The 20032-nt window shown below is 38.6% G+C and overlaps 2 protein-coding genes and 1 pseudogene across 4 annotated transcripts; 1 reads left to right on the plus strand and 2 right to left on the minus strand.

Moving 5' to 3' along the window:
- Nucleotides 1-284: 284 nt before the first annotated feature.
- slc44a5a (solute carrier family 44 member 5a) lies at nucleotides 285-2808 on the plus strand. Its single transcript, XM_058798222.1, has 4 exons — nucleotides 285-340; nucleotides 1872-1933; nucleotides 2028-2102; nucleotides 2372-2808. The coding sequence occupies exons 1-4, from the start codon at nucleotides 300-302 to the stop codon at nucleotides 2482-2484; spliced, it is 291 nt and encodes a 96-aa protein (XP_058654205.1). The 5' UTR covers nucleotides 285-299; the 3' UTR covers nucleotides 2485-2808.
- Nucleotides 2809-4014: 1206 nt separating this feature from the next.
- lhx8a (LIM homeobox 8a) lies at nucleotides 4015-8377 on the minus strand. 3 transcript variants are annotated; one of them, XM_058798155.1, is made up of 8 exons: nucleotides 7355-7497; nucleotides 6941-7078; nucleotides 6660-6781; nucleotides 6093-6313; nucleotides 5826-5929; nucleotides 5605-5700; nucleotides 5264-5447; nucleotides 4015-5077 (listed from the first exon to the last, which is right to left on the minus strand). In XM_058798155.1, exons 1-8 carry the CDS (start codon nucleotides 7412-7414, stop codon nucleotides 5001-5003), a joined length of 1002 nt encoding a protein of 333 aa, XP_058654138.1. In that variant the 5' UTR covers nucleotides 7415-7497; the 3' UTR covers nucleotides 4015-5000. The 3 variants fall into 3 exon arrangements, with proteins under 3 accessions (XP_058654138.1, XP_058654155.1, XP_058654147.1); XM_058798172.1 differs by lacking the exon at nucleotides 7355-7497 and adding an exon at nucleotides 7508-7720 and having other exon boundaries at nucleotides 4017-5077; XM_058798164.1 differs by lacking the exon at nucleotides 7355-7497 and adding an exon at nucleotides 8152-8377 and having other exon boundaries at nucleotides 4018-5077.
- A 5198-nt stretch (nucleotides 8378-13575) lies between these two features.
- LOC131553452 (uncharacterized) lies at nucleotides 13576-15322 on the minus strand (annotated as a pseudogene).
- Between the last annotated feature and the right edge of the window lie 4710 nt (nucleotides 15323-20032).

The raw sequence follows: 20032 nt of genomic DNA on the forward strand, positions 1-20032 counted from the left end.
GAGAGAGAGAGAGAGAGAAGTGGTGGTGGTGGGCCGCCTGGACCAAAATATGCCAGGGCCGATTTTTTTGTCCCAGTCCAGCCCTGCACATTAGGCGCTGTTTTTCAATTACAGCGAACTGCAAAAAAGCAAATACTCCAAAAGTGTGAAGCGGCGCTACGCAATGCATCCGCACAGCGCTGACAAACGTGAGCTGCGCTTACGCCATAATGTAAAGTGATATACAGCGCAAGTCGCTTGATCCATTCAAATGTGACACAGAATTTTGTTATAGGCCAAGTCGTGTGATAAATGAGAACATGCTGACTGAAAACAGCCACAATGTAAACTGCATGAAGAGGTAAATTGGAAAACGCCAATACACAGGCTTATCAATTCAGCAACATAGTAATTTAACATGGTTTTACTTCTTGTGACCACCATCTTAATAGCCTAACTTCTTTCTCTTTAGATGTTTAGTTCTAATTAATTTTAATAGAAGTAAAATGTTATTGATTCAGCAAGAGCCCGATTAAAGATAAATATCAGTGTCTTATATTAGGTTACATGTTAAATTTCTGAAAAGGATAGTTCACCCAAAAATGAAAATTCAAACTTGTAGCTATGAATTTCTTTCTACTGTGGAACATAAAAAAGAAGATAATTTGAGAAATTCAAGAAATTTTTGTCCATACAGTAGAAATCAAGGGTAACCAAAATGGTTTGGTAACATTCTACAAAATATATTTTGTGTTCCATAGAAGAAAGTAAGTCATACAGGTTTGGAATGGCATGAGAGTGAGGAAATGATGGCAGAATTTATTAGTAGTAAATTTTCTGCATTCTTGCTCAGAATCATTGTTTTTCTGTCAAGTGCATTTCTATGTGACAAAAAAGCATTATTAAGTTTGTTGCATTTGCTATGAATTCAGTAATATCTATCATTATTTGTTTCTGACCTGTTTTATTTATTTATTTAATTACTCCGATTGAAGGCCCTATAACCCAGCAAAACAAGCAAGACCCACTAATGCGATGTAAGGGAATCATATCATAAATATAAATAATTTTTTTATTAAATTATTGGCTTTTAAATTTCTACTGTATTGAAGCCAAAGCAAATTTAAGAAAAAAATATATATCTGGAAATACGATAAATATAAGTATTTCATATTATTATTTTTTTCTACCCACTTGCATAAAATAAAACATTAAATTTAGATGTATCGAGAAGCACTTTTCTCAATGAATATAATTGAATGAAATTATGTTGAAATTATATAGAACTGTAATAATGTGGTCGACAAACCTGCATGGGCTGGAACAACCTAGTCATGCAATTTTAGAGTGCACTGCATTAATATTACTAAATTACTATATAAATTACTAATAAACCAACAACAATAACTTTTTGTTCTGTGGTGGGGGCGACAGGGTAATAGTAAACCACAGACTACACTACTGATGAGCATGTGACTTTTTTCAAAAATACACTAGTCAACATTTGAAGTGGATCAAAACCTTTCATCAAAGTTGTCCTAAAACCTAAACCAAAATGTGTTCAACTGTGATGAACCTTTTTGATCCACTTCAAATGTTGACTGCTAGCCTATATTTTAAAAATAAATAAATAAAATCTTACCAACCTCCAACTTTTAAACGGTGGCTTACAGTATTGTTTGAGCGTAGGAATTTATATTTGATTTTGATTTGCCTTTATTTAAAAGTGTATATATTGGCATTTTGCTAAATTATGCGGTAGTGCATGCTCATGTTTCCTTTCCCCACAAGAGGGCGTGAGAGTGTAACAGAGTAGCGGTCTGTTGAGGTTTGTGGTTGAGGGCTCTATAAATTATGACCTGCAGGTGTTATTTCTTTCCTCCTCTTTACAGGCAAAATACCCATCATCCAAGAGGGCGTTCCCATGTTGAATTACTTTTACGTGCCACTCTTGGTAAGAAAGTCTCTTTTTTTTTTATTTACTGGGGACTAGTTTCCGGTTGAGACATTTTTTGATGTTTGACGTTTGACGTTTCTTTCTTTGACAGACAGTGGGTTCATACTTGAATTGCACACAGCTTCTTCAGCGTCTATGCAATGTGTGTGGACACCTCTTTGTTTCTGTAAGTTTTACTATAATTATTTCTTTATCATGTTGAATATTAATATAATATTCTGTTTCATGCATAAAGCTTTATTCAGTGTTACGTTGCTTGAAATTATTTTTTTTCTTCATGTCGATCTAAAAACTTCTCTCAGCTTTAAACAACTGTTTTTCAAATTTCTTTGTGCAAAAATATTTCTACAGTTTTACACATCTGATTTCCTGATACATATAACCTTTATTTATCTGTTTCCTCCTGAACACCATCTTTTTCTTCTATTTCAACAGGCAAAGACTTAAAAAGAAACGATGGGACAACACCCAAACCTTTCCTCATGTCTCCTGGCCTGAAAACAATATTGGGAAGAGCTGAGCAGAGCCCCAGGAATTCATGTGGATAAATCCCTCTAAAATCTATGAGAATACCTTTACTTGGCTTACATAGCATGAATTAGCTTACAGTATATATTATAGCTAAAGTGGAGTACATTTTGTAATGGGAGCTGAGGATTATGGAAAGTGATGACATGACCATCCACCTCAAGAGCAAAGACCAAAGACTCTCTGCACTATAACAGAAACTAACTCAGGACGCAGAGCTTTGGCCTTTCTGACATAGACCCTACACAGCATACTAACATGTTTGCCTCTTACTTCTGACTGCTGCCTTATTCTGGAAAAATGATCACTCACTCAATATCTGGTATTTAAAAAGCTGCCTGAGCTTGGACACCTTGAGAAAAAGAAGTTGAACATGAGAGTTAACGGACTCATTTGCTTTTTCATTGTAAAACTGAATGACTGATTCATAGTTTTTTTCTCACAATTTGAGCTGGCTTTACAGCTGCAAATGAATGAGATTAAAGTGGCTTTTATACAATCAATTTAGGTCAACATTCTGCTTTGAGCTCTAGATGTCTGGTCTAGTTTTCAGTTTTATTTTTTATTCATATTTATGAATTCATGTCAGTTTTCCCTGCTCAAAACACTTCAACAGATGTTAACAAACCCTCGCAGGTTTAGGTCTTTAAAAAGCATTATATACCTTAGATCAGCAAAGGGTTTTCATAATATTTTCTTTTGTGATTGCAAGCGATGTGGCATGGAGAAAGATGGTCCTTGTAGAAATACAGTACATGCCTCCTTTAGGATTGGCAAGTGAGGTTCAGTGAAAAATAAGCACTTTATCTCCTACTGTAACAATTGATTTCCAGATGCTTAATGAACTGTTGACTATTGTTGTTTATTTATGTCCCTCTTTTCTTGAAGGATTGTTATGAAAATAATCAGAAATAAAGCAAGAACTGTCCTGCTCAATGTCTGGAGACATTTAAGTTCTGTACTGAGTGTTACAAATGCTATCATTTTATAATCCTAGATTAAAACACTTCTGTATTGTTTTAGGAGTGGTATTTATTGTATTTGTTATTTTTTGTACGACAATTTTTTATACATCTAAATTAATATAACTGTTTAAAGAATATTACAAAGACATTTCCCTGAATGCTTTCCCTCAGGTCCATTTTGCAAATTTCTCACAAAGACATTTTCTTTCCCAAGTTGTCAAACAATGCAGAACAGCTGTGATTAATCCCTCACTAATAAACATTATTTCTCAGAGTTTTATTCTCTCTATTAAACTGCCATTGAAATGCATTAAAACTTCAACACCCACAATTTTTCAGAAATTTGTTTTGTGGATCTCTCATCAAAAACCATTAGCTGGATATATATTTAACCCTACAGTGATATTTTAATCATAAGCATTTCAACAACATAATTCCGAAGCTAACGGAAATTGCTCTTAGTTTGGGATAAATTAAACATGAAGACATTGCTGCTTAACCCACATGTGCACATAAAATCATCCTTATGTCTACTTACAACTCTAGATGTGAAGGAAAATTAATCAGCTGCACAAGCCTTTTACACAACCAATTTGCTGAGAAGGATCCTCAGGTCTTGCAAGAAGACTACTTCTAGCAATCATTCTGCCCACACGCATCCATATTTGTCGCATTTTATTTAAACATAGGAAAAGTTGGAATGCTCTTGGTCTGCATAACTCAATACTGATATCCTAGCAAACTGCTTTTTAATGCATGCACTGTATCTATGAGGTGTACAAAAACTAAGCATGATATCAGACCAAAATATCATTCCGTGTCAAAGTGCAAGAGCATACAATAAAACACTTTTTATGTCACAAAGAAATCGGATTTGTTTAACATTATACAGCTGTACAATTATGGGTGTATCTTGAACATTTATGTTTGAATTCAGTTACGACATTTTCTTTCACGATTCACAATGTTTGTAATTGAATTTAAACTGCATTTAATAACCAGTTTAGTTTATTGCTCAATTAGAATTATTTCCTAGAAGCACAGTAAACTTTCTACAAGTTTTTCCAGCCATATCTATAAAACACAAAATAACTCAAACCTCTGATGATTCAACTCAAAGTTCAAGCAGAATCAGTATTAAATAAATAAATTAAAAAAAAGCCAAACAAAAGCTTTCATTTGATCAGTGCTAGAGACAAATCTGATTTTATTGGCTTTTCTTCACCTTCCAGTTTTATTTAGAACAAAAAAAAAAAAAAAAAAATAGTGTCAACTAAACCAGAAACTAAGAACTCCACGGTAGTGATTTTAAAACAAAGTGCTCACATACAAGAAATAAATTAAATGAAATTTATTCCATCACTATATAGATAATATATATTTTATATATTAAACAAAAACTTCAGGCTTTTTTCACAATTAAGACTTTAAACATTGCAAGACAGATATCCTTCAGTAAGTGCCCATGAAAGAAAGTAGCATGGGTCTTGTTCAATAGTCAGTATAAGAATCAATATTTCCTCATGCTGTCCTCTGGACTCTGACCTGACCATGTGGCCGCAGTGGACGTCTTAGGCGTGGCTGATGGGCAGCGGTGTCATTGAGTGGGGCAAGAGAGGCTGCAGAACCAGTGAAGAGGGAGAGTGGACTACAAAGGTGAAAAGTTAATGTCTAGTCTCAAAACTTCAGTCATGAACAGCTGCTCAGCATATACACTAAATTAAAATAATGTATAATAAAATATTACTTAAGACTTGATTTAGCTAGTATGATATTGCATTTTTAAAATGCACACATACATGCATAGAATATAGTGATATTCCACATAACATACCATCCATATAGGAGTGTAGCGCAGTCAGCATAGGGGTGTCTACAGGGGCAAAAGCAGTGTACTGAAATTCATCTATTAGAGGAGGAGAAAGCCGAGTGGACTGCAGAGATGACACTGGTGCGGCTGAAGAGTGATTTGGGCTAACATGCTTCTTATGACGAGCTCGACAGTTCTGAAACCAAACCTGAGTGGCAGATGGATGAAGTATTGACAGTACACTAGTATAGTAATATATATAATAGTAGTAGTACGCATGAAAAGTTACAATAAAACAAAAGCAAATAAAACGAATTTAAAATCAATTAAATACAATTGATTGAGATAGATAGATAGATAGATACCTGAATAACCCTCCGGCTTAGACCAGTTCTTTCTGCCAACTTTTGTAAAGTCTGGGCATCTGGATTGTTGTCTTGAGCAAACTGGGCTTGCATTACCTTAATTCAAATTATTACAAATAAATAAATACATTGAGCAGCCAATGCAAGTAAATGGATACTATGTTTAATTATCTGGCTTTTTTTTTCCCAGAAGAAATTAAGATGAGAATTTCAATATTAACCTGTAGCTGGTCAGCTGTAAAACTTGTCCGTGCCCTCTTGGCTGGTTTAGGCTGATTTACTCCCTGCTCTGAGGGAACAGCTCCCTCCGCATTCACTCCTTTTCCTACAGCAAACCACAAAGTCCCATCAACGAGAGCAGAATTAAACTCAAGCTCTGGTTCCATAGGAGCTAAATGAATGCAGGAGGAGTTAACATTGTGTTCATTTTAAACATTTGAGAAGATATACTAGATAATCATTTAAATGACATATTTGCAAAATCTAACCATTCTCCATGACACGTTTCAGGTTGTCCAACATGCAGTCGTAGTGCACACGACACAGAACCCTCTCATCTACCAGGGCAAACTCTTCTCCTGTGGACAGCTGTCTCTTGCAAGAGAAGCAAGCAAAACAAGCCAGGTGGTAGGTGTTTCCTTTTGCTCTGCGGACCCAGTCGTTTGAATGGATGTTCCTACCACAGTGAGCACAACGTGTTCCGTACTTCCTGCAAGAAAAAGTCTTTGATAGGAACTTCCATCTTTAAAAGTTAAACAAGCTTTTGTGGCATTTCTTTGTAGTGAGGCTAACAACAGTTGTTTGGTAGAGATACAGCACTCCCGGAAAAACCACAGAGAAGGAATGAAAACACTGATCGACTGTTGTCAAGCCCACCTAAAATGTAACGAGGGAAAGTATGCAGTGTTTCGGTAGAACACAACTACAAAATTTTAAGTCACTTCATAAGAAAACGCAGAGGCATCGTCATATTGATGGTCGTCCATCGACAGCATGACAGTAGCCTACTTCCAAAGTTATTTTCAGTATTTCTTGGGGGGGGGGTTCTTCTTTACCTGAAGTAGTCCAATTTACAGAATATCTCCTTTTCTTTTATATAACAGCTGATGTGTCTGCCCAAAGATGTTTGGCACACGCTGCACGACAGGCATCTCACGTGCCAGCACATGTCGTTCACCTGAGGTGTAAAAGCAATATTTTTCGGTTTCGAACGAAACATTTGCGTAGATAAGATTTAAAAAAAGGAATAAGATTTAGACCCAGAGCAGAACGACAATTTAGTTATACAACACTCGTCAGAAAGATTTGTTATAAACGTAAAATATTTCAAACGCACCTTCAACAGATATTTGTCGACAATCTCAATGCCACAGCTGGTACAGATGGCTTTCTCTGTCATGGCATGTAGTGAAGAGCCGGGCGACAACGACGACGACGAACACGATACCTCTTCAAACAGCTCTTGGGTTTTATCCTGAAAAATCAAAGTTTGAGTATTTTAAAACGTAGCTAAATAATCTATTTAACAAAACTCTGGTCACTAAATAGTAGGCTTGTTTAGGAACGAGAATTCAGCCTCGTCGTTCAGGAACATAAGGTCAGTGACCTTCCTGTGGTCTTTCAAAAGTCTTTGACTAAAAAAAAAAAAAAAGTAGCCTACATACATACGTAAATAAAATAAATAAAAGTATGTAATCCTCAATTCCAGAAATGTTTAAATAATTATTACTAATACCACTGCGTTTTTAACCTGATGCAGCTGTATGGTGTGAGGCGTGCAGAGGACTGAACCTCCACAGGGCGCGGGCATGACGAGAGCAGCTCAAACACACTGTATAGCCTGCCCGCTTGCGCTGCCGCCTTTTAACCTGGGCGGCCAAGCGACCCATTAACGGCCACTTGCCTTTTTACCATGACAACCTCTACCAGCCAGCAAGGAGAGGTGCAGAAACACGGGTGATTCTTAACGCAAAGCGTCATCCTCTTCATTTCATGCGCTGAAACTCCTCAGGTAGATATTAACTGGTTTTCTGTCGCCTTCAAGGGCTTATTTACCCTTACGTGTTGCTTTCCAAAGGGACTCTTTTTAAAAAAAAAAAATAAATTCCTTTCTAAACCCTTTTAAAGGGTTTCCAAACTCTCTTTAGAAAAAAACAATTGCCGCCGTGACAAAGAAGAAAACAACTCCCCCGATTACATAATTTATATTAATTGCACACAGGCGTTGCCTGAGGCGCAGCTGATGATGGAAGCCTACCGTAATTCAGAAGAAGGCTGTTTCAGTTCTCGCTAATAAACAGGAATAAATAGGCTAATAGTTTAGTGAATGATGGAAAAAGCACCGTTTGCCTGCAGCCTTTATTCTTTATATATTTTATATAGCCTGTATTTTGATCATTTTTATTAATGAAAATCTTCCAAAATATGGAGATCACATAGGCTAAGGATTCATTAATAAAACAAGAAATTAAAATGACAGGAAATAAAAATAAAATGCACAATAAGACATCTCAAAAGTAACCTATAAGCAATTCATGTGACACTTACAGTGTTCTTGCTTGGACTTTCCTTCGATGTGGTTTGTTCATTTTTCCAGTACATTGCCCAGTATGTTGTATCCACTTTCAGATCTCGTGTACAGCGAGAATTAATCCATATGGGTGCTGCTGCTGAATGCACGTCGTGACCATGTTTTAACTCAAACTTTTGTTTTCCTTAGTGAGGGTGGAACTTTTCCCTCATGTTCTCACTACTCTGGCCGCACCTCCCTGTTACATTTACACACCCCTATTATTTGAGGAGTGAGTTGCGTGAAAAAGACTTGTAAACAAACTAAAAACAGCATAATATTTGTTGAATCGAGATTGCAACAATTTTGTTAAATACGTTTTGGAAACGACTTTTTAACTAACTACTTTTACGTATAGCAAATAGGCTACAGCAGATCTCTTTCATGCATCGGTTTAAACCTGATTGCACATCAGAATTATGTTTTCTTCTTCTTCTTCTTCTTCTTCTTCATCGCAGTAGGCTACCATTAAGATACAATTTTCACATTTTAGTCTTCTGAAATCTGCCTGTCATATTAAAAAGCAGTGATAACTGTGATTTGTTGCAAAGAATCAAATCATTTAGGCTACATCATCGTATTATTACGCGGGTTTGACAGTTTGTACATCAGTTCCACAGCAAATACATCTAGGTTTGGAATTATGCATGATCAGATGGCGATTAGGCTAAATGAAATATTTCGAGTCAAAATAAAATAATTTGTTCAAATATTTCACTGTGTTTCGTTAGGAGAGAGTGCAGATCACTTAACCTGCCTATAACATTGCCAATGTCATTGTTTGTTTATTACTATTATTATTATTATTATTTAACAAAACCATTCATTTGTATTGGTTTATGTTGATATTACTGGTTGAATTAGTTGGTTTGTGAACTTTCTATAAACTAGTAACTTTTCATTTATTTAATTTATTTTTATCTTATGTTCCACTTTCTAGCTAATTTTACATTGCTATTTCCAAATATTTCAATGCGCACTGTTGCTTCACAATAAATGAATGTTGTTTAAAATTTGTTTTCATGTCAGTAGGGTAATTATGATATTAAAATTAAAAACGAGCTGAATGACAAAAAAAATGCGTTCTCAGATGGTTAACAAAATAGGATAGTAGGCTATGTAGCCTATCATCCGAAGTCAATCATTAACTTCCGCTGAACCGTATTTCGTGTCAAGTATTTCGTCTAAATATATTCACATAGCTTATTTGTTTACATAGGCTATGTTTCATAAATAATAAAATGTGAATGTAGGCTATATTTAAATCTTTCAACTCATTGATTTATATTAACCATTTTGTCGTCCACTGTATGGACGGTGAATAGCATTGTACTATTATTAGGTTGTAGCTATTAAATAGCCTATCTAGCCAGACATTTGAGTTAATTTTAGTCAGCTCACATATCTGCATATGAAAGGACACTGACGTCTTAATTACAAAAGCAATATTATCAGCTTCCACTCACATTATTCTTGGCTCTGTGGATTGTATTATTTGACTTAGAGGATGTAAAGCAGTTTTGGATATGCGAAAAGTGTCGGTCAAGTCGATGCGTGTGACCTTCTTCTCTTCTTTTTTTTTTTTTTTTTTTTTGGCGTACACAACTAGCAAGCAGATTTATGTGGTTTATTTTTGCTATTGCAAAAACTTTATGACATGACCGCTTACAGAGGAACGATTTCTCATTTCATACAATGTCATCTTTATTGTTGTTTATTTGAATGCGTATCACATCACCTGCTGAAAGTATGTTGGCTAGTCGTTATTTATCCTCTTTTCACATGCTTCAGAATTTTGCAAAGGAGTGTTGCATTATAATATAAAGAAGAAATAAATAAATACTAAATTCCGATTTAGTGTGTTACTCTATAGTTTCGGAATTCGAATTTAACTCCTGCACTCTCTGTATTTCTTCCTCTGTTATGTATTCCACTATTTTTTGTATTGTTTTCAGTTGTTCATGTTGTCTTCCAATTTCATTGGTTTTAAATTTAAAAAATATTTCTATTTTGCCATAATTTTCTTATTCTATAGATTTTATTTTCTTGAGTCTTTATGTACATATGTATATGTTTGTTAGGTTTTGTGCTCAATGTAAAAACCTTGCTTTATGACTAGTCTGTTTCGTCTCTGTGTTAAGATGGGTGGAAAGATTGTTCTACCTATGTGTGGTTTAAATGGTGACCTACTAACTAACATCGTTCCTGTACTGATTCCATAGCAAGTTTAGATCCCCTAGCACTGTTCACTAGAAAAAATTATACAACAGTTCTTTCCGATCCTCAAGTCTGATTGGCTAAGAGGTCTTTCCAGCCATGAGATATTCTACCAGTATCGCCACTGGAACCGTTTCACCATTTGTATCATAGTGAGTATCATGGCAGAGGACCAAACCCACTAAAGTTTTACAAATAGCCTACTAATGTTGTTGTGTCATAGAATGTAATTTGAAGAGTTTTTTTTTAGGTGAGAACATAGTTTAAACTGGTTGTTAAACAGGGTCAGACTTAGCGATTTGGAGGCCCTAAGAAAAATTCAGGTATGGGGCTCTAACACACAAGCTATGTGCTGAAATCTTAATGAATAATATTGTGAGACATTCAGACACACTGTAAAAAAAAATCCGTAAAATTTACGGTAAAAGAACGGCAGCTGTGGTTGCCGGAATTCTACCGTAAAATATATGGTAGCAACGTTTTAGGTTTTAACTGAAATTTACAGTTAAATACCGTAATTTAATTAACTGATATAATGTTAATATACCAACCTATTGAAGTACTGAAATTTGTTTTGCACCTTTGTATTACACTGATAACCACCAAATGCAGGTGGTGATGAGAAAGTCACATGATGAACCAAAGCCCATCACAAGCAGATTTTAAATAATAAAATATATATAGAAGGTGCACAGTGTCATTCACACAAACACTAAACACCATCATGGTGAGACTCATTGAACTGAAATATGCAATAAACATTAATTTAACAACATTAGATGTAACATACAACCCTAATAAACATAACTGATAAGAAAAAACTAAGAAGAAACCTAGATATTTCAAAGAAAAAACATCAAATTCAAACAAAATTTTAAATGCAATGCAGGGAATTCTGGGAATGTCAATTTACAGTTTTTCCCTGTAAATTTTACATTCTTTTCCACTTCCAAAAGCGATATTTCACCATAAAATTGTCTGAAATGTCTATTACAGTTTTTCACAGTATATATTAGGGGAACTTACCGTTAACCATTTAACAGGTTTTTACCGTAGCTTTTTCACAGTTTTTTACAGTTAAAATCACGGTAATTTTGTACAGTGCAGTTGTCACATGAGCAAGCAATACTTAACTCAATTATTCTTACCTTTGTGTTAATAATTAAACTGACTTTATTTACAACTAATTAAATAATTTAAAACTAAACATATAATCATTTTCTTATTTATAATGAATTCTTTGGTGTTTACCGACAAGCCCCATTCCATAATCAAAACACTGTGGGTGTTTCTGAAATTAACGAGGGTGCTCTAGCCTTAGTTTGACATATTTTTGTCCCATCCATTTTGATTTCGAGAGTGAATCTCGCATTTATGTGCAGATGTCACTTCCGTAAGTAGACGTTGGTCCTCTTGACAGCATGTAAAATCATTTTATTCAAACTCTAAATGGATTATATAGCTACCTATATAAGTGTGCAAAGAGCTTTCCCTTTATAATAACTAAAAAGCTGTCACTCACTTAAGTTAAATTTAGATCTCGGGAAGTTCCATTATAATTGTAACAGAGTGACAGAAGCGTGAGGCGTGCGGATTCATGTGCAAGCTTTTTATTGACAGACGTGGTCAACAAACACAGGCAGGGTCGAAACACTAGCAAACAGGTATGGCACGGGCAAAACACAAGAATATTCCTAGGGCTGGCGTAGGTCATCGATCGGCAAACAGAATCCAGACGGCTTGACAAGAAGAGTAATCCAGAAACACGAGCAATAGTCCAGACGAGGTACAGACAGAGTTCGAGCGGCGAGACAAGGGTTAATCCAAGGTACACAGGCAGGAATCAGGAAACAAGAAACAAGGCAATACGAAAAGACTAGACTAGACTAAACTAGAACAAGACTCCATAAGGCAGCTACCACTAGGAGAGTGATACACGCAGAACAATACAGGAGACTAAACACGGAAAGGCTTGCTAAGTAGCTAACACTAGGAGAGTGCTAAACGCTAGACAATACTCAGCGATCTGAGTATGTGTTATATAGTGTGTTTAATAGCTCTTAGGTGAGCATGTGATTGGTGACAGCTGTGTGATCAGTGCATTCAGCTGTGTATGTGCAATCAGTGCAATAGATGATGGGAACTGTAGTCCGGAGTGACATGGAACAGTCTGTGGGGTGTAAGAGTCAATATGAATGAAAGGCGACCTGTGACCTGTGAGTGGACGGAAGACCATGAACCGGATTTGTGACAATAATCAATGAAGCTCTACACTACACAATAAATCTCTTATTTACAAACACTTTGTTCTAATGAGGGAATTCGCAAGTACGCAGAACTCAGCACTAAATAAAACTGCAGCATTTCAAAGTGGATTCTAACTTAAACACCTCTGATTGGGCATTGTTAAAAAAAATCAACAGATATGTCTGTGACTGGCTACATTGCTCAACGCTGCAAAAACAGGTTGAAAATATAAATGTTTCATGGCCTCCAGAGTCCAGAATGCAAACAAAAAATATGCACTGGATTGTTTGCCAAATCTTTTTTGCCAATATTATATGGAGCAGCTGATTACCTCACTTATTAGTTAAGTCTGCCCCTATTGTTAATAAAGATAGCGATTATTTGAAAATTTCAAAATTTTAGGAGATGTGAGCTCTTCTGTGTCAGCGGCCGTTCAGCGTTAATGAACCTACCGAGAACAGCCAGGTTGAGCATTACCAGCTAGATTTAGTTGGCCTCACTTCTACGCACAGCTCTGGCTCTGAAACCAAACTCCTAGAAAGGGATTGGACTCTCTCCTTCTCCGGAGTCACTTAGGGTGAGAGGTGCTGAGATGAGGTGGGAATACTCACAAGTCCCTGACTCTGTGGCACAGCATTGGAGTTTTCCAGTAGCAACTTTGTGTTGTGGGGGAAATCTCTGACTGTGTTCTGTGTTCATGCGCTGAACCACAGTTTAGAGGATCCAGCCTTTTTTGAGGTCCTGGTTGGAACCCTGGAAGGGGTACCACCTGGGGACTCCATAGTTCTGCTGGGTGACTTTAATGCTCTTGTTGGGGATGATAGAGAAACCTGGATGGGGGTGATTGGGAGGAACGGCCTGTCTGGTCTAAACCTTTTTTTATTGGACTTCTGTGCTCAGCGTGGATTGGCTATAACACAAACCATGTAGTCGTATCATTTACATTTACATTTACATTTAGTCATTTAGCAGACGCTTTTATCCAAAGCGACTTACAATTGGGGAATACATCGAGCGATTAATCTTGAAGAGGCAATCAGACATACGAAGTGCTTGCAACACCAAGTCTCAGACATTGTTCAAATAAATACAAACTACCAAAGGAAGGAATAAGTAAAGATAATTTTTTTTTTTTTTTTTTTTTTAAGTTTAGGATGAAGTCAAGTGCTGTCGAAAGAGATGAGTTTTCAGTTGTTGCTTGAAGATTGACAGGGATCCAGCATTCCGGATAGAGGTGGGAAGATCGTTCCACCAGCCAGGAATGGTGAATGAGAATGATCTAGAGAGTGATTTTGCGCCTCTCTGTGATGGTATCACGAGGCGTCGCTCACTAGCAGATCTCAGATTTCTGGAGGGGATGTAGTTTGTTAATAGAGAGTGCAAGTAAACGGGTGCTGAGCCAGTGGTTGTTCTATATGCAAGCATCAGTGTCTTGAACTTGATGCGAGCCGTGATTGGTAGCCAGTGCAGGGAGATAAAGAGAGGTGTAACATGGGCTCTTTTGGGCTCGTTGAAGACCAGTCGTGCCGCTGCATTCTGAATCATTTGTAGAGGTTTGACTGTATTAGACGGAAGTCCAGCCAGAAGAGCATTGCAATAGTCCAGCCTAGAAATGACAAGGGCCTGGACAAGAAGTTGTGCAGCATGCTCTGTCAGAAAGGGCCTGATCTTTCTGATGTTATATAGTGCAAACCTGCAAGATCGAGCAGTTTTGTAATGTGGTCTTTGAAGGTCAGCTGATCATCAAAGATTACACCAAGATTTCTGACCGAAGTTGATGGGGTTATTGTTGATGAACCTAACTGGATCGTGAAGTCATGCTGTAGAGTCGGAGTGGCAGGGAGGACAAGAAGCTCAGTCTTTGCCAGGTTGAGCTGCAGGTGATGTTCTTTCATCCATGCCGAGATGTCCGCCAGGCAACCTGAGATCCTTGCAGCTACCGTTGGATCATCTGGTTGAAAAGAGAGGTAGAGCTGTGTGTCATCAGCGTAGCAATGGTATGAGAATCCATGTGCCTGTATGATGGGACCCAGTGATGTAGTGTATGTGGAGAAGAGGAGGGTCCAAGAACTGATCCCTGAGGAACCCCAGTGACCAGTGTATGTGCTTTGGATACCTCACCTCCCAGGCCACCCTGAAAGACCTACCAGTGAGATAGGATTCAAACCAGCGAAGTGGAATGCCAGAGATGCCCAGTGATGAGAGGGTGGACAGGAGTATCTGATGATTGACAGTGTCAAAAGCGGCAGATAGGTCCAGCAGAATGAGGACTGATGATTTGGAATGGGCTTTTGCAATTCGCAGGGCTTCAGTGACCGAGAGAAGCGCAGTCTCAGTTGAATGGCCCCTCCTGAAACCTGACTGTTTAGCATCCAGTTTGTCGTTCTGTGAAAGAAACAGTGAGACTTGGTTGAAGACAACTCGTTCAAGTGTTTTCGCTATGAACGGAAGGAGAGAGACAGGTCTGTAGTTTTCTATAAGAGAAGTGTTTAATGTAGGTTTTTTGAGCAGTGGGGTTACCCGAGCCTGCTTGAACGCAATGGGGAAGTTACCTGTGAGTAGGGATGTGTTGATGATGTGTGTGAGTGCAGGTAAGAGTGTGGGTGAGATTGCTTGGAGAAGGTGTGAGGGATTGGGTCAAGAGGACATGTTGTAGGATGGTTGGAGAGGAGAAGCTTGGATACTTCAGCTTCAGTGAGTGGACAGAAAGAAAAGATGGGAGTTTTAGCAGTGGATGTGGTAGGGTGAGGGTCCTGTGTGCGTGGAGGTGAAAACTGACCACTGATTGATCTAGTTTTGTCTGTAAAGAAAGTGGCAAAGTCATCAGCTGTAATAGAGGTGGAGGGAGGAGGTGGAGGGGGACAGAGGAGGGAATTAAATGTTCTGAAGAGATTACGCATGTCTGGAGCGCTGTCGATCTTGTTGCGGAAATGTGAGGATTTGGCAGTGTGGACTTTAGCAGAGAAGGATGTGAGCATAGACTGGTACCTACTGAGGTCCGACAGATCGTTTGATTTGCGCCATTTTCTCTCTGCCGCTCTGAGTGTAGTCCGATGTTCACGAAGAACCTCGGATAACCAGGGGTTGGAAGGAGCAGCCCGTGCGGGCCTAGAGGAGAGAGGACAAATGTCGTCTAGACAAGAGGTTAAGGTAGAGCATAAAGTCTCAGTAGCTGCGTTTACATCCAGAGATGAGAAATGGGTGGGTGAAGGAAGAGAGGAGGATACCACAGAGGAAAGATGGGAAGGAGAAAGGGAGCGAGGTTTCGTCTAAAAGTAACTGGTAGGGGGTTGGTGGCACAGGAGAAGCAAAGTGTAATGTAAATGTAATGAAGAAATGGTCCAGTATGTAGCGGTTGTACCAGAATGTTATCTGCAGTACAATTGCGTGTGTAAATTAAGTCAAGTTGGTTGCCTGATTTGTGCGTGCTAGTAGTGGTAAGGCGTTTGAGATCAAACGAAGCTAGGAGTGCATGGAAGTCTGTAGCATAAGGCTTGTCTAGGTGAATGTTGAAATCACCAAAGACTAGGAGTGGAGTGCCATCCTCCACGAAGAGGACAGCAGCCCGTCCAGCTCCTCTAGGAAGGTGGCTAGAATTTGGCTAGGGGACGGTAAATGACCACGATCTGGAGTTTTATCGGAGCTGATACAGTAATGGCATGAGATTCAAATGAGTTGTAATTGCATAGGGAAGAGCGGGTTGAGTATTTCCAATTGTTAGAAATGAGCAGACCAGTGCCTCCACCCCGCCAACTTGCCGGGGTGTGAGAGAAAGAGAGATTAGTAGAGAGAGCAGCTGGGGTTGCTGAGTCTTCTGGACGAATCCAGGTCTCAGTCAAGCCCAAGATGCTGAGCGTGGATTTTAAAGAAAAGCAGAAATGAAGTCAGCTTTGTTGACAGCTGACTGACAATTCCAGAGACCCACAGAGAAGGAAAGAGGTGTAGTGAAGGAGGTAGAGATAAGGCGCAGGTTAGCAGGATTACGTTGCCGTCTGCGTGGGACGTTAGAGCGTGGTTGAGAGAGAACCGAATAGTTTGGAAACACATGATAGAGGTGGCAGGAAAGAGGATGGAAACGGAGAGTGTGTAAGGGAAGGGGAAAAAGAAAAGATACTTAAGTGTGTCGCCGGAGTCGTTGCTCGGTTAAAGTCGCGCAGGAAAAGTCGATGGTCTTTACCTCGCCTGTCTTCACACGAGGAGGTTGAACGCTTCGCTGATGCTTCCGCCAGCGCCGGACCTCTGATAAATACAGCCTAACACACTACCGTGAAAACAGCTGTGGCCGGCTTCTGATTGGCCCAGCCAATAGCCTTGTGCAAATAACTCAAGACGAAACTAACACTTCGCTAGCAAGGAGCACTGAAAATGATCCAGGTTCCTTCTTAGCCGAGGTGCAAATTATTATAATTAACAGAAAGTGCAATCAAACAACGAAACCTCAACGAAAATGCAGAATAGAAATAGAAGGGAAACGAAAGTATTCCTTCCCAACAGCAGGTAAATAATTTAAACAACAGATCTATGACTAAGTATCGCAACACTTACGAGCTGCTGTCCGCCTCTTCTGGTGAATATTCGGCTTCTCCCGACTTGTAATAGCGAACAGGCAGTTTAAATACTTTTACAGTCGCTGTGGCCGGCTTCTGATTGGCCCAGCCAATAGCCTTGTGCAAATAACTCAAGACGAAACTAACACTTCGCTAGCAAGGAGCACTGAAAATGATCCAGGTTCCTTCTTAGCCGAGGTGCAAATTATTATAATTAACAGAAAGTGCAATCAAACAACGAAACCTCAACGAAAATGCAGAATAGAAATAGAAGGGAAACGAAAGTATTCCTTCCCAACAGCAGGTAAATAATTTAAACAACAGATCTATGACTAAGTATCGCAACACTTACGAGCTGCTGTCCGCCTCTTCTGGTGAATATTCGGCTTCTCCCTGTCATCAAACCTGTGGCTGTATATTCTGGACACATGGATGAAGAGAGGAGTAGAGCTGTCATCTGATCACCACCTGCTGGTGAGTTGGATAAGATGGGGGGGAGGCTGCCAGACAGACCTGCCCAGGTGAAAAAAAAAGTGCACTTACCATACTTTAAGTGCTCTATTTTTTTTGAGCAACGAACAGAGCTCAAGCGTAGTTCAGGCAGACCACAGCGTTCCTGCAGCATCAGCTGACACTCAGCTGATCGTAACTCCTCCCACTACAATTAATAAGATATATAAGTACATCCGAACTCACACTTGTCATAGTCTGTTGCACAGACATGCGTTTACCATCCACCATCCCCAACTCCTCCTTATGCAGATACATGATCACTTAACTGCTTGCCCAGAGAGATATATCATCTGTCCAGCTCATTGCTAAATTGTCCAAATTTATAGTACTGTATTACTCTACTTGGAATATACAACTGGTGCATATAAAATATCTGCAGTTTAGTACCGCTTTAGAGTGGGCGGGATTATTCACGTGTCGTTATGCGCTGCCTCTACTGCCGTGACTCCTGAAAAACTTTTTAATTCCGCGTCGCTCCATCACGCTCTCACTGGATCCGCTCCTTGGCTATCAACGAGAGGACAGTCTGTACTTCCTCAACAGACAATGAAACAGCCATTTTTTGGTTGTTAAAAGAAAGGTGCGCTCATTCAAAACAGTTGCGTTCGATCCTTCGCTGGCTGTGCTGATTTAAATCTAGCGGGTCTGTTGTGTCTCGTGTCACAAGTTCAGTGACGCAGTAATGACGAACCGTACTGAACCGTACTGTGCCATACCATGCAGTGGAAAAGCGCCATTACTCAAACAGAGTGGTCCTGACTGAAATATATTAAAAATGATTCTTTAGTACTTCTTAAGATTCTTCTTTTAACATACTATCTCCGTATTTAAAAATGCATTTAATAACCACTTGTGTATGAAAGATGGGTGTACTACATGTGTACAAAATACATTTTTTAAATACAGAGGTAGTATGTTAACATTTTAGTTCATATTCATGGTGTCCCAAAATAGCACAGTTGAGTACACTTGGATGATCTTGAGTTTATCTTCAGAAGCACTAAAGAATCATTTTTAGTATATTAAGTATAAAATTAATGCGTGAAAACAACCCATTCTCACACCCAACTAGTCACATATTGAAGCTTGGTCAGGACCACTTGGCGTCGCTTTTTGACGCTCAAGGTACCCCTTAGCGTCATTTTTCGACTTGCAGGGTCCTCCGTTGCTTTAAATAGGAAACCCTTAGCGTCAATATGCCCACGCCATACTGGGAATTTTATCGTCATAATTAAATTATATATTGGGTAATAACAGTGCCATTATTGCATATATGTTGGGGTGTGATTTTTCAATGTAAACAGCCACAACAGTTTTATTTATATTACATTATTTACACATTTATGAGCACATAATCCAACCCCTGCCCCTATACCTACCATTTGTCAATAAAACACAAGATATAACAGGCAGATACAACTACCGTCATAATTTATTCAAAAAATATTAATATTCCAAGTCTTCCGAGGCAAAACATTTGATTTGTGAGAGGAATAGACCGATTCCCGTCTCCGTCCGCTGTAAAGCTGATCCTGTGCTGCAGTCTGTGAGCAAATTCAAAAAATGCCGCCAGAAGAAGCCTTATGTCAGCCTTGGTTGTGAAATGCTATTGGCTCTTGTGTGTCTCGTGACCAATTGTGTCATGCTACGGGACGGGAGTATCTTTTCGAATGAGATGTGAGCAGGTTAACAGAGCAGGATCATTTTCAGCGGTTAAAACCTTGTGTTTTACTCTCTTCTTCACATAAAGACTTTGTATGGCTTCAGAAGACTTGGAATGCAACACGACTTGTTTGCTTTTATACTGCTTGTTTATGGGGTTAGGTGCTCCAATAAAAGTATAAATGTACCGTATTGACCCGAATATAAGACGATGTTTTTTCCGTGGAAATACATCTGAAAAAACGCGGTCGTCTTATATTCGGGGTCTAGACTTTGACATGTCAATAATACACCCACAACAATAGGTGGCGCCACAAACGCATAAAACGAGTGTGCCATGAAATATGTAATGTAATGTGTGTTGTAAAGATCGCGAATGAAAACAAATGAAAAAGAAAAGCTTACAGCAGCATGATCGTGGCTGTCATGTTAGCTTGATGGGACCAAACTTCCTCTGTAAGTGATTTTAAAACATAAGACAGTACCCAGATTTGAAGACTACAATAAGATTTCAGGTCTACTGATAATAACATTTTGGTAGGCTACTATGAGTTGGATAGCCTAATTGTTATATAATTCAGATGGGCTACCTGTTATTTCAATGGTATATCAAAATTTTCCAATGTCATTGTTGGTACATTTTACCAGTATTTACCATACTTTCAAAACAAAA

Source organism: Onychostoma macrolepis, chromosome 02 (genome assembly GCF_012432095.1).
Source record: "Onychostoma macrolepis isolate SWU-2019 chromosome 02, ASM1243209v1, whole genome shotgun sequence".
Classification (NCBI taxonomy): domain Eukaryota; kingdom Metazoa; phylum Chordata; class Actinopteri; order Cypriniformes; family Cyprinidae; genus Onychostoma; species Onychostoma macrolepis.

Bases quoted from the DNA above. Each gene is read 5' to 3' on its own strand.
- slc44a5a (XM_058798222.1), top strand. From the start codon at position 300: ATGCTGACTGAAAACAGCCACAATGTAAACTGCATGAAGAG. The intron at 341-1,871 runs GTAAATTGGAAA...TCCTCTTTACAG, and splicing joins AATGTAAACTGCATGAAGAG to GCAAAATACCCATCATCCAA. The intron at 1,934-2,027 runs GTAAGAAAGTCT...TTTCTTTGACAG, and splicing joins ACTTTTACGTGCCACTCTTG to ACAGTGGGTTCATACTTGAA.
- lhx8a (XM_058798155.1), bottom strand. From the start codon at position 7,414: ATGCCCGCGCCCTGTGGAGGTTCAGTCCTCTGCACGCCTCACACCATA. The intron at 6,782-6,940 runs GTGCGTTTGAAA...TTTACACCTCAG, and splicing joins TCGACAAATATCTGTTGAAG to GTGAACGACATGTGCTGGCA. The intron at 5,701-5,825 runs GTTAATATTGAA...ATTTGAATTAAG, and splicing joins TTACAGCTGACCAGCTACAG to GTAATGCAAGCCCAGTTTGC.